The sequence below is a fragment of the Taudactylus pleione genome, unplaced genomic scaffold, assembly GCF_031769625.1.
Source record: "Taudactylus pleione unplaced genomic scaffold, aTauple2 ptg000120l, whole genome shotgun sequence".
NCBI lineage: Eukaryota > Metazoa > Chordata > Amphibia > Anura > Myobatrachidae > Taudactylus > Taudactylus pleione.
Window position 1 is genome coordinate 7,145,442 of NW_028284522.1, and position 14,460 is coordinate 7,159,901.

The 14,460-nt window shown below is 44.9% G+C and overlaps 1 protein-coding gene across 3 annotated transcripts in view; it reads right to left on the reverse strand.

The window, feature by feature from the left end:
• HLTF (helicase like transcription factor) overlaps positions 1 to 14,460 on the reverse strand; it is a 121,945-nt gene that overhangs the window by 19,299 nt on the left and 88,186 nt on the right. For all 3 annotated transcript variants that reach the window (XM_088472050.1, XM_088472049.1, XM_088472048.1), the window contains 4 exons: positions 8,877 to 9,001; positions 6,574 to 6,752; positions 6,357 to 6,482; positions 6,157 to 6,269 (listed from right to left, as the gene is read on the reverse strand). In XM_088472050.1, coding sequence (XP_088328176.1) covers positions 6,157 to 6,269; positions 6,357 to 6,482; positions 6,574 to 6,752; positions 8,877 to 9,001 — 543 coding nt within the window. The remainder of the gene's footprint in view (positions 1 to 6,156; positions 6,270 to 6,356; positions 6,483 to 6,573; positions 6,753 to 8,876; positions 9,002 to 14,460) is intronic.

Consider the following 14,460-nt stretch of genomic DNA (forward strand, 5'->3'; position numbering starts at 1 on the left):
AAGGAACCGGGAGTTGTGCAAACAACCTTCTGGGGAGTAAAAGGTGCCACGTAAGAATCCCCAGTAGGGTGGGGAATTTCACCTAATGCACGCTCCCTGTGGGAGTGTGTAAAAAGACACTAGTCTTTTTGGAATCTGGAGCAGTCTACCTGGAGTGTTCCGGGCTTCCCCCATAAACTCAGTGAGCTGTTCAGATTGAGGGAATCCAGCCTAAATCACCTTCTGGTGCTGAACACCAGGTTTATCAGGGTTTAGGAGCCGGTACTTCATCTTCTATAATAAAAATTTAATAACCGCCCCTGCTAGAGAGGAACATCCACTGATGAATGGTGCTCCTCCTCTCGAAGATAGGCCCAGAGGGAGAAAACTGTGTATCCTCTGCCTCCTCAAATGATATATCAGAATCTGAAAATGGTGGACTGAAGAATGGTGCAGTCCATCTATATGCTTAGATGGCGGATGCCTTATTCGCTTATAACATCTGCAGATGGGTAAATGGACATAACCCTCCATCCAGGAAGGATGTATGCAGGCTTTAAACACTGTGGGTAATCCGGTGGGAGGCAGTGTGGGAGCTGATAAGCGGTCCACTAACTGCGTCATAACCTGAGACCAGGAGAACATTCAAGGTGACCCCTGAACAAGGCGAGGTAGACAATTGTGGTGTAGAACAATCAAACCACAGTCCATCCTGTATGAAATCCTGAGAGGCCCACTGCACAGGATTTACATGAAATCAGCACAGGGAAAACAGTCTCATGTTTATCCTTGTCCTGAGACATGGGAAATACTTGCAAGTAATCTACAACCAGAATAGGGTTAACAATGCAATGTAACCCTTTTCACAGATAAAAATAAATGTAAAGTACTCTCTAACCCCTATACACCAGTTAGTTGGGGGTTAGGAAAAACAAAAAACTTCTCAACCACTACCTACACCCCAAGGTCTCCCTGTGGACCCTATGGACTTCGAGTAAAGAGTTAAGCAAAGTTAAGTTTTACCATAACTAATTTTCTTTTTCAGGGTCCATAGGGCTCCACAGGGAGATCTTGAGGATGTCCCAAAGCAGTCATTCAAGGGTGGGGATGCTCCTGCGTGAAGCATCCGTGAGAATCCAGCGCCCAAATGAAGCATCCTGAGAGGCAAATGTATCAAAGGCATAGAACCTCAGAAAGGTATGAACAGAGGACCACGTGGCTGCCTTACAAAGCTGTTTAGCCGAGGCGCCACAGCAAGCTGCCCACGAAGGACCCACAGAGCGAGTAAAATGAGCAGTAACAGTAGCCGGTACAGGAAGGCCTGCCTGCGTGTAAGCCTGTGAGATAGTCATGTGAAGCTATCTAGCCAATGTTTGTTTGTTGGCTGGCCATTCCTTCTTGTGAAATCCATAGGAGCACAAATAAGGAGTCTGATTTCCGAAAGGAACTGGTACAGTCCACATATATCCTGAGGGCACGGACCACATCCAAGGAGGCCCCACCTGCCGAGAGGTCTGGTGATTGAAAGACAGGGACTACAATTTCCTCATTAATGTGGAAACTAGTAACCACTTTTGGAAGGAAACCAGGGTGAGTCTGAAGCACACCCTGTCCTGGTGGATTAGAAATGGGGAGCGACAGGAGAGCGCCCCTAAATCTGACACTCTTCTGGCGGACACTATAGCCAGAAGAAGAGTCTTTGCTGTGAGCCACTAAGTTCCACAGAATCCAGGGGTTCAAACGGAGGACCCTGGAGGGCACGAAGAACTACTGACAAATCCCATGGAGCCACTGGAGTGACAAAAGGAGGTTGAATCCAGAGGATACCCTTGAGGAAGGTGTGGACATCAGGTAGTGGAGCAAGTCTACGCTGGCAACAAATGGATAGAGCAGAGACATGCACTTTCAGTGAGGCCAGGCGGAGTCCAGCTTGAAGGAAGGCCAGGACTCTGGAAGTCCTAAACACTTGAGGATTGTAGCTTCTGGTATGACACCATTGGAAATATGTATGCGCCATGCTCTGTTTTGAACAATGAGCCACAGAAAATGGGTAACAGGAGGTCAGACGTTTTTGTGGCTGAAACCTCTTAGCAGGCGTCTGTCAGGCTGCAGCCACGTGTTCAGATAGTTGATCCGATAGAAGGTGGCTTCAGCAGAATTCACTCTGTCATTTAAACAGAGGATTCTTGGATTTAGGGGCTAGCTCGTCATCTTCTATCAGTAAGATGGATCTGACAGCTCGCACCAAGGCAGGAATATTAATTTTTGACCGATTCACATCCTTCTCCAGAGGGAAGTCAGTGTTAGAGAGATCAGCATCTTCTGCCTCCTCAGATGATACTTCAGAATCTGAGAGTTGTGTGGACTGAGATAACACAGGACGCTTAAAAGGCTTACTGGGTAGGGGCTTCTCACCTTGCAACATAGTTTGAAAGTCAGTAGATGTACTCTCTAACTCGGTACAGAGTCTGGTGGCTACATCTACCCATGGAGGGGGTACAGGAGGTACCTGCATCGCCTGAATCTGTTGTGGCAACCCCAGAGGGGGAATTATGGGCTGTTGTGGTAACACCATAGAGGAATCATAGCCGGAACCACTAGATGGCCCGCAATAGTAGCCAGCACCTGAGAAAAAGAAGCCCAGGGGGGCTCTTGTACAGGCGCTGGGGTGTCTGATGGGGGGGGATCGGTATGAATGACCGACGGACCTATGTTTGGTGGTTCAAATCTCGACGCTGGATGACCGGCAGCAGTGAAGATTCCGACAGGTAAGTATACTAACTAACTTAACCCTCCCCCCCCCAACCCTCCCTTAGGGGTTCTTAACCCTAACCTCCCCCCTAGTGCCTAACCCCCCCCCTCCCCCACGATAGTGGTTAAACCTAACCCCCCTGTCCCAGCAGCCTAAACCTAACCCTCCCGAGGGGGTGCCTAACGCTAACCTCCCACCAATGGTTGCCTAATGCTAACCTCCCACCAATGGGTGCCTAACCCTAACCTCCCCTTCCCTTAGCCTCCCCTTCCCTTAGCCTAACCCTAAGTCGTCCGTCGTCCCCCCCCCCCCCTGGGAGCCCCTAACCTAACCCTCCCCCCCCCCCTTCCCTTCGTTCGGTATGCCGGGTGTCGGGCTCCTGGCGTAGGGATAATGATAGGCATCAGGATTTCGACGCCTATCATTAGTCCCCTGTCGGGATTGCAGAGTCAGGAAGCACCCATCTTGAATCAAATCCTCCTCATTTAAGCCTGCAGCACATCATTTGCATGACAGCAGTATGGGTGCAGATGCTTTCATGCTACTCTTGGCCTTTGCTAGACATAGCTGCAGAGTAGTACATTAGTAGGAATGCATTCCTACTAGGATACTAGTAGGAATGCAATATACTGGTCCTGTCTTATGCTTGGGCAAGCTGCAGGAGCACACAGCACAAATATGGCACAGTGCAGGAACCAACTATATGTGACAAGCCTCACAAATATTTAGTTTTATAGAAAGATATATGCTGACAGTATAGAGAGATAAACAGACAGGCAGTGCTAGCATAAGTTACATACAATGCAGAAATAACATAACTGCAGAATGGCACTACAATCAACTACACAGACTCAGTGTCTGGTAGGCTATAGCGCTACATATACTGACTCCAGGGAGAGGTATGTAGGAGGACCAGACCCTGCGTTTCCCTGAGAGAGCTGTGGCTGTGCCTGGAGAAAATGGGTGCCGGCGACCTCTGAGGGGGCGTGGTCAGAGGAGGAAAGCAGCTCAGGGAAGAAAGACCTCAGAGAATTGGCGCCCTGAGCTGAGGGTAGGGGCTGCTTTAATGGGGAAAGCTGACCCTCCCCAAGCTGATTATTTAACCACCAGGAAGCTGGATTCCCACTCCATATGTACCCTGGTGGTCTAGTGGATCACACTCAGCACCTCCGTTCTGCCCCCTGAGACCGGAGGTATGACTGCCAATGCGCAGGTCACTGTTAGCGATGACCCGCCTTACCTGTCCCCTTGCGTCCAGGTTGCAGTCTGGGTCTTCGGGGCCGGCTAGCGAGGACCCCGGGATGCCCACCGAAATCCCCAGCCGAATTTGCGACGCCCGGAGGGGTGATGGAGCAGCAGTGCAGACGTCCTGTGGACAGTCTGCTGCTGCGCACTCAAGCTAATAAACTATAAATTAAATCATAAAAAGAAAGCTGTTTGGGCTGCCTAAGCAGCCCACCTGAATAATGGTGACCCGACTCCGGCCGGGCCCCGACGAAACTAAGGTGCCTCTTGCTCGGGGGCAGGGTATAGGGGGTTGGACCAGTGCATCCTGGGAGCTGAAAGCTTTAACTGCGTGGTGCCCGGTCCTCAACCACCACCTACACACCAAGGTCTCCCTGTGGAGCCCTATGGACCCTGAAGAAGAAATAGTTTTTTACTGGGGATTTGCTGACAAATTATTTTGAAAGAAAAAAACGGGAAATTGCAATGAGCCAACACCTCTGTACTGGTAGTTCATGTGTAAATGGCAGCAGACATAATGACTGGTACCTATTAGACTACTACTACCCTTTGGGACTAGTAAGACCCAGAGAGGCCCTCTACTCTCTGCCCATACCTTAATAGCACGTGTTAATATGCTTAAACAATGGCTTACATGTCATGGACTTCTAAGTTAATGGCTATACAATGGCTGCTTCTTTAGCATGCTGCATTAGTGCTGATACACAGCAGACAATCAAAAAATACTTGAACTGCAAAGTAACAAGAGCATTGGAGAAACAGTTCATGTTAGAGACAGAGCCCTTTTTTTGTTAGCAGGGAATGTAGAGGAGCCAATTTGAAAGATGTAGAATGGACACATTTTAAGTCCATTCAGAGTACATTTAAGGAACTCTCATAAATGTGTGTATGAGTGGGCACAGGAAGCCATGGACCCACACACCACAGATAACACAGGAGCCCACTACCCCTGCGACTTGCGGGTACGATCCTCCAGTGCGGGACGCTGCTACGGTCTCTTCTTTTTAGTGACAACAGCAGTCATATCCAACCTGGTTGCTGCACTGTAAGTGCAAGGAAGACATACGGGGACAAATCATACGTAAAGAGGCCTCCTAAAAGGGCTACCTGACATCCAAGGTAACACCACACCACCATTAGTTGTCGCACTACAAGTGCATAGGGGAACGTAGGTACAAAGTACCATATGGAAAGAGACTCCTTAAAATAAAAAATAAAAATTGTTAGTCACCAAACTGTTCTTGGATGGTTGGGAGAAGTTGCTCTTAGAGGATGTTTTGGTACCATTCTTTATTCATGGCTGTGTTCTTAGGCAAAATTGTGAGTGAGCCCACTGCCTTGGCTGAGAAGCAACCCTACACATGAATGGTCTCAGGATGCTTTACTGTTGGCATGACACAGGACTGATGATAGCGCTCACCTTTCCTTCTCCGGAGAAGCTGCCCTTCTTAACACCAGGCCATCCTCCAAAAGTGTTCGTTCTGTGTCATCACAATTTTGCCTAAGAACACAGCCATGAATAAAGAATGGTACCAAAACATCCTCCAAGAGCAACTTCTCCCAACCATCCAAGAACAGTTTGGTGACGAACAATGCCTTTTCCAGCATGATAGAGCACCTTGCCTAAAGCAATAGAGATAACTAAGTGGCTCGGGAATAAAACATCAAAATTTTGGGTCCATGGCCAGGATACTCCCCAGACCTTGAGAACTTATGGGCTATCCTCAAGAGGCGGGTGGACAAACAAAAACCCACAAATTCTGACAAACTCCGAGCATTGATTAGGCAAGAATGGGCGGCCATCAGTCAGTATGTGGCATCAAGGTAATTGACGGCATGCCAGGGCGCATTGCAGAGGTCTTGAAACAGAAGGGTCAACACTGCAAATATTGACTCTTTGCATAAACAATGTAATTGTCAATGAAAGCCTTTGTCACTTATGAAATGTTTGTAATTTTACTTCAGTATACCATAGTAACATCTGACAAAAAGGTCTAAAAACACTGAAGCAGCAAACTTTGTGAAAACCAATACTTGTGTCATTCTCAAAACTTTTGGCCATGGCTGTACACCCAATTGGTGCTGGGCCTCAGCAGAGAGAGTATCTACCCAATTTAGAAAAAAAAAACAGAACTTTAATATAATTTTATTTTAGAGGAAGGTGTTCTGTGTATTCTTACCCAAGAGCGGTTTCTATCAGTGATAAGAATTTGGTGAACTGTGATACGATGATACTTTTGACTTGAGGGTCTTTATTTCGCTCTTCTGTTAATGCGTGCATTAGAGCATTTATCTAAAAAGCAAGGAAATATTTCAAAATTGTATTTTAAAAGTCAACCAATTGCTTTAGGGTAAATTTGTCTTATTCTGAATCCCTTACTTTTGAACTGGACATCCACTTTTGATCTGTTTTTTGATTCTCACTAGAATTAGAGTCTTCCTCGGGGAAATCCAGTAAGTCTTCCAGACGTAACGCACCTCTGCACATTGGGCACTTGGCATTTGGCTGGGGAAAAAAGTTATAGATTGCAGTAAGAAAGCAGTTTAGTAAATATAAAAAAATATATATATTAAAATAAAAAAAAAAGCACACTTACATGTTTTAGGTGAATGACCTGACAAATGCATGGTTTACAGTAGACATGTGCACAGCGAGTTATAACTGGCATGTTCAGAGAGTCCAAACATATGGCACATTCTACATCTGAGCCAGAGCTCAGAACTTGCTTTATTTTGTTCACAAGCTTCTCCCGCAAGTCTTCTGGTGTGGAACTGTCTGATGAGTTTAATGGGAAAAAACATTATGAAATAAAAACATTTTTTAAATCAGGTATATTCAATTTTTATATTTTAGTCAAAAGATATGAATTGCATTTATCGGTGGTGCTAAATTCTAGGATCACCTTATTTGCCTTTGGTAGTTCAGTCAGTCTGTCTATACTAAGTATGTATGATGTATTCTGTACATCCAACTGATACATTTAGAGAGTTTGAGCGACAGATTATTAAGGAAAAGGGATAAAAAAAAAAACAATACTGGAAATTTAACAAGATTTTGTTGACCATTCCTTAAATGGTATTGTGGTCACAGTCTGTGTCCTTATACACCTATCCTTTCTGTGCCATACTTTATGACACAAGACGCCTGGCTCGACTTAGACACTCTGCCACGAGTAGAGATTCCCGTGCAGGAGTACTTTTGTGTCTTAAGTCGCTAATACTGCACTAAGTACTGTGGATTTTAATGGCGAGAGTCACTCATACTGTATAAGAGCGACCCGCATCAGGCATGTTATGCTTAGTCTGCTACTTTGTACCAATTCCTTTGCCACAAAAAAAATTCTAAAAAAACAGTACTTAGTACATTAATAGAGAATTAAAAAGACAGAGGTCCTATACTGTAGGAACTCTGGGCCCGATTCAGGTTAGTACGAAGTAACCCGATGGAGGGTGAACTGAGCATGTGCAGAGCGAACCCTACGATCATGGTCGCAGTGCACCATGCCGCAGCCCAATTGACAGACTGCGGCCGTTTGGGGGCGTGAAGGTGGCTGCTTTCCTTGAAATGGGGGGATGTCGTCCCAGTGTCCTGGAAGTGACGCGGCCAGGGTGTGCGTTGTAGGACGCAGATTTTCTAGTCTCGCAAACAGCCAGGAGCAGGCCAGGCTGAGTAAGCGATGGTGATCTTAGGCAGTGTCTATGGACGCTGTACACGGATGGCAGATGCATACAGGAGACATCTATTTTCTACAGATACCTCCTGCTGCAATAGCATTTCAGTTGGACGGTATTACATAGCCGCCTCCTTGTGGCTGTGCAATACCGTCCACATCTGAATCAGGCCTCTGTCTTCTGCCTTTTTACCCACATTACGTACATTTTCTTGAATTTTGCTAACAGTGTACTAAGCCGCTAATGGTGTACTAAGTACTTAGCATTAGTATAGCACACTAAGATGCATATTTTAAAAATAAGTTGCACAGCACAATAAAGTTGCAAAGTCCGTGGAGCGGCAAATGGAGCTATTTGGTGTGATTTGAGAATAGGTGTATGTGGATACATCTATATCCAGTACAAATACCAAAATGTATTATTAAGTCATTGCTTAGGATATATTGTGCAACATTTAAAAATAGGGTAGCGGTGCCCTTAACACAAGCACAACACAAAATAATCTACGTTTAAATATTTTTTTTTTTTTTATGTGCTCACCAAGTTTAAAGACTATCAAATAACTTGTTATTTCTGTTTCTAATACTACTGACCACTACTGGTAGAGTTATCTTCACAAATATACTGTACATGTCAGTGCATGAAAGCCTAACAGGTGACAGCGCCATCTGGTGCTCAAAAAACTAGATTATCCAATAGTCACTACTTTGGGGGTAATTCAATTGCACATGATAGTTTTTCGTGTGGTAAAAAACGGGACTTTACCGCAATTTTTTTCCCCGGGTAATTTAATTACCCTCCGTTTTTACGGCACTTAATAATTCCCGGTTCCGGAATAAGTTCCTGGGTACATGTGTTTTGGCGATTTCAGCCGCAGAAAACCGGCACTTATCTGGGATTTCCTTTCACCTGCCTCCGGGCAGGTGAAAAAATAAATCCCTGATAGTTCCGGCTATCGGGGACAAATGAATAATCCCCATGGGATCAATTAGCCATGGTAAATTTCCCCTATACTCCAAACGCCTTATAGGGATTATGCAATTATAAACAATCCCTATAATGTATGTCACATAAGGATTTAAAATGATAAACAATACAATGGCTATAATTTTCTGTAAATTCCCTAAAATATCACAGACTTTATCACAGTATAAATACACAACCAGTAAACTGCTTGTGTATATACAAAAATATATATTTTCATAAAGTATTCATAGCACCTTCTGACCTGAGAGAGAACTGGAAGACAAGCTGCTTGAGACAAGATGGGGATGACAACAAAGCTGCCTCAATCTCATCAGCAAAGCAAGTACATCTGCATAATGTGTCAGCACTGTTCCTTCATTAAAGTACCTGGAAGACATTGACAAGTACATAGGTAATACGAGTAGAAGCGATTAATACATAGTTTACTCAAAATGGGGGTAGGATTTGAATCATGATAATACACAGTCGAGTCACATTATTATGACAACCAGCTAATAGCCAGAGTAACCGCCATGTGCAGCACGACTCAATAAGGTACTGGTACAGGTGTCTGGAGTCATGCTGACTGCAGTGCATCCCACAGCTGCTGTAGGGTGCATGGTGGAGTATCCATAGAGCGAACACAACGATTGAGGTGGTCCCACAGATGCCCAATAAGTTTCAAGTCAGGGGAATTAGGGGGGCCAGGGAATTACTTGGAATTCTTGGTTTTTCTTGTCCAACCACTGTCGGACATTTCTAGCTGTGTGACATGTCTATTGTCTTGCTGGTAGATCCCATCCTCCTCAGGGAAGACAGACAATCAGCATGTATGGGTATATGTGCTCTGCAAGGATGGATTCATAACCAAATCGGTTGAGGGTGCCTTCCACATGGATAAGTGGGCCCACAGAATGCCATGAAAACAGTCCCCAGACCATAACGCTGCCACTGCCAGCTTGTGTTCTTCCAGCAATGGTTGCCGGAGTCTTTACACGCAAAAAAAAAATATATAGATTTGAAAAAAAAATTGTGGATTGATAATAATTTTATTTCACTTTTAATTTTTTAATACTGGGCAAGAGCACCCCTGAACGAGGCAGCAGCCCCTTGATGAACAACACAGACAGCACCCCTTCTTTATGGACAACCTGCAGAGTAACATATGTGGACGATAAACTGCGGCAGTGTCACCGAACAATAATAGCGCAGCTAAGTTACTAACGCACACCAAAAAAAAGAAAAAAAAAAAAAAAGCACTTTTATTTTTTTTTTACACTGGGGAAGAGCACCCCTAATTGACAGAGCACCCCCCCTGGACAACACAGCATGGACTGCAGCCCTAGCCTGATGTACAGGACAACAACACAGCAGGAGCCACAGTTAATTGACAGGACAAGTGACACAGCAGCTGCAGCACCCACTGAAGGAGCCCACCCTTTATATACTGCAGCCTAAGCCCCTTTATGGACAACACAGCAGCAGCCTTCAGGCCAAGACCCGGACTGGACACACACACTGACTGACAGTGACTGCTTCTCTCTCCACAGCTGGAGTGATTTACCTTGTTTTGAGATCCGATGACAGCAACGAGTGATGTGAGTGCAGACGGCCTATAGCAGACCTTATCTAGCTACCAAGCCGGGAACACGACGTACTTCATGGGCTACGCGTTGTCGACGTCAAATGTAAGAGGTGGCCATAATAATGTGACTCGACTATGTATTAAAGTGGAGAAGATCTTGTAATAAATAAGCATTTCAAAAACGGATTAGGGACACTGGCCTATAGTTAAAGCACAAGTTTCTTCAGCTAAAAATTACTTAAAATCCTAGTCATTTTTATATTTATTTAGCAAGTTTAACCATCATGTTAATGACCAGCAAAGCTGGTGTAAGGATTTAATGATCTGGTTAGCTGAAGACTGCAGGAAGCTGGCAGAACATTACAAAGATGAGTCCTCCCAGGATTTCTAAGCAAATTTGAACACCGAGGGTCATTTTGTATTGGAATAAAATAAAAACAAAACCCAGACTACAGACTTGAATTTTTAATTTGCTAAAAATAAACAAAACAAAACAAAAAAAAAAGTGGTGCCTCCAATTGGTTAAAGGAAAAAGGACCTTACTTTTTTGATAATTCGTGTTCAGACAACTTTGGTATTAATTTGGCTAAAACAGCAAGGTTTAATGTTGTCAAATTTCCCTTAGAATCCAGTCAGTTGAGTCAGTAAACTAAATGTAGACATACATTTTATTTTATATGTGGGTAAGTTAGGATAATATCTTCTCGGAATCGGTATGAAATACATATTGTCTAGTGTGTACCCAGCTTAAAACATTTTTATATAAATGAGAAAGGCATATTACCGGATGGCAAAAACAATGTCAAATAAGTAATGCAGTATAAAACAGACACCACAGAAATGAATAAATAAAAAAATGTACATGTAATGTACTGTTTTTATAACCTAGGAGGAGGAGATGTATGAAGAGGTTGCTAACATTTGTTAAATGCATGGCCCTCCCTATTGTCCCTAAACGCTCGTAGAGCCCTCTCATGTCCTTACTCCTTTATTATGAATGCTCACCATTCATCTAACCTTTTAAGTCTTAAACATAGTGAGAGGTGGAGATTGGCCCAATGTGTGATGAATACTGGTCTCTGGCCCTTGGTAGTCCAAAAGAATCCACGGCAGCTATTAGATTCCAGCAAATTCAATTATTTATACTACACAGAACTTGCCTCGTCTCCTTCAATTTGGGGGGAGATGATATTTGTCCTAAATGTGGGTGTTCTCAAGGGATCTTTTGGCATCTCCTTTGGTCCTGCCCAAAGGTGCACAGTTTCGGGGGCTAGGTAATTGTAGTGATTGCATCATCAAATATACTACAATCAACTTTGACTCCGGCACTTTGTACTCTTGGTACTTTGGCCGAGGATGTTTTTGATCGGTACACTAGACCAGAGATTCCCAAACTCCGCCATTACAGTCCAGGTTTTGGGGATATCCATGCTTGAGTCCAGATGGTTAGATCAAATTGACTGAGGTACTAATTAAGGAACCTGTGCTCAAACATGGATATCCTTAAAACGTGATATAGAATGGCGGAGTTTGGGAACTATACGATACATTCTTAATTTATGTACCTTGGCCAAAGCATGTATAGCGAGAGCTATAGGTCCCGAGTTTCAAACGTGGGTTGCTCTAGTCTAGTTAATACCACAATATCTCATGAGCGGTATTTATATTCTATTAGTAAAGCTGAATCTAAGTTTGACAGAATTTGGCAAAGATGGTTACAATCTACATATGCTAAGTTGCCGCCGGATCAGTATACTTTACCTAGACTCTAAATTTTATGTTATGTTTATTGATTGGGAGTCAGACTATGGTTGAATCTTGCTCAATGTTGTTTATACATGATTATCTAATGCATATTGGGAATGGAATCGGTATGAACGGCCGGCGGTTCGATTCCCGGCAGCGCCTGGCCGACAAAAGCAGAGTTTCCGGCAGCAGAAGCCCGACAGCGCTGGAAATCCCGATCGACGCTAAGGTAAGTATAAACTAACCTAACCTAACCCTCCCTAGGGTTGCCTAATTATTATTATTATCATCGTTTATTTTTATGGCGCCACAAGTGTTCCGCAGCGCCTTAAAAAGTACATAAACAAATAGATTGATTTACAGTGACTTACAGTACAGTACAATACATTACAGGACATGGATAATATACATTGCTACATTCACGACCATAACACCCAGATAAGCAACAATGCAAAGCAATCAAGTGTTAGGTGCCCTGGTAGAGAGTAAGAAGTAGATGAAGGTATAGTAAGGAGATGCACAAGAGGGTAGAGGGCCCTGCTCATAGAAGCTTACATTCTAAGGGGGAGGGACAGACAAACAGGGGGGGAACAGATGGGGTAGGCAGGGAGGAAGGAGTATGTAGCAGCAAGTTAAGATGAGAGCTGGAAGGCTTTGATGAAATAGTGGGTCTTGAGAGTCCGTTTGAAGGATTGTAGAGAGGTGGAGAGTCTGATGGGAAGCGGGAGAGAGTTCCAAAGGTGGGGAGTAGCGCGGGCAAAATCTTGGAGGCGGGAGTGGGAGGAAATAATCAATTGGCATGAGAGGCGGCGTGCATTTGTTGAACGAAGAGGGCGGACAGGAGAGTGAAGGGGGATGAGATCAGAGATGTAAATGGGAGAGGAATGGCTGAGGGCTTTGTAAGTAAGTGTGAGAACCTTAAATTGGGTTCTAAAGGGGAAGGGGAGCCAGTGGAGGGTTTGTAGGAGAGGGGAGGCAGATGCAGAGCGTTTTGAGAGGAAGATGAGCCGAGCAGCAGCATTGAGGACAGACTGGAGAGGGGAGAGAAGGGATTTGGGGAGGCCAGCTAGGAGAAGGTTACAGTAGTCCAATATGGAGATGACCAATGAGTGTATGAGGGTTTTAGTGGCATCCTGGGTGAGAAAGTGTCTAATCTTGGAAATATTTTTAAGATGAAAGCGACAGGACTGTGAGAGATTCTGGATATGTGGTTTGAAGTAGAGGGAGGAGTCCAGGATAACTCCAAGACAGCGCACTTTGGGGCTAGAGGAGATAGTTGTGCCATCAATTGATAAAGAAATGGTGGGAAGTGTGGTTATGTAGGGGGGAGGGAAGATGATTAGCTCAGTCTTAGACATATTAAGTTTAAGAAATCTCTTGGACATCCAGGAAGAAATGGCAGAGAGACAGTTGGAGACACGAGTGAGGAGAGAGGGAGAGAGGTCAGGGGAGGAAAGGTAGATCTGAGTATCATCAGCATAGAGATGATATTGGAGGTCAAAAGAGCTGACGAGTTCACCTAGTGAGGATGTATAGAGTGAGAAAAGGAGAGGTCCAAGAACAGAACCTTGGGGAACACCCACTGCAAGAGGCTGCGGGGGAGAAGAGGAGTCATGAGAGGAGACAGAGAAGGATCGGTCAGAGAGGTAGGAGGATAGCCAGGAGAGGGCAGTGTCACGCAGACCAAGGGAGTGAAGGATTTGCAGAAGGATAGGGTGGTCCACAGTGTCAAAAGCAGCAGAAAGGTCAAGGAGAATGAGCAGAGAGTAGTGGCCCTTGGATTTAGCAGCAAGGAGGTCATTGCTTACTTTTGTGAGGGCAGTTTCAGTGGAGTGGAGAGAACGGAAGCCAGACTGAAAAGGGTCAAGGAGGGAATGAGAGAAAAGAAAGGTGGTAAGGCGCTTGAAAACAACACGCTCAAGGAGCTTGGAAGCAAAAGGGAGGAGAGATATGGGACGGTAGTTAGAGAGTGTTAGAATCAAGGGTTGGTTTTTTTAGTATGGGGGAGACAAGGGCATGTTTGAATGCAGACGGGACAGTGCCTGATGATAGGGAGAGATTAAAGAGGTGGGCAAGATGGGAGCAGGCAGTAGGAGAGAGGTAGCGGAGGAGACGTGAAGGGATAGGGTCAAGGGGAGAGGTGGAAGGGGGGGGGGGGGAGGACTGGATGAGGGACATGACTCCCTCTCCAGATACAGGGGAGAAGAAAGTTAGAGTCGGTAAAACTGAAGGAGAGGGGTGATCTGGGAAGAGAGGAGGTGGATAGCAGGGGACTGGTGGGATATGATGTCCTGACCTATGGAGTCAATTTTAGATGTAAATTAGGTAGGGGAGGCGAGGAGGGAGTTGAAGGTGGTGAAGAGACGTTAGGGATTTGAGGACTGAGAGGAGATGAGGTTCTTGAAATATGACTGTTTAGAGAGAGAAAGGGCAGCACTGTATGATGAGAGCATAAATTTGAAATGGAGAAAATCAGCCTTAGAGCGTGATCTTCTCCACTGTCGTTCGGCAGTTC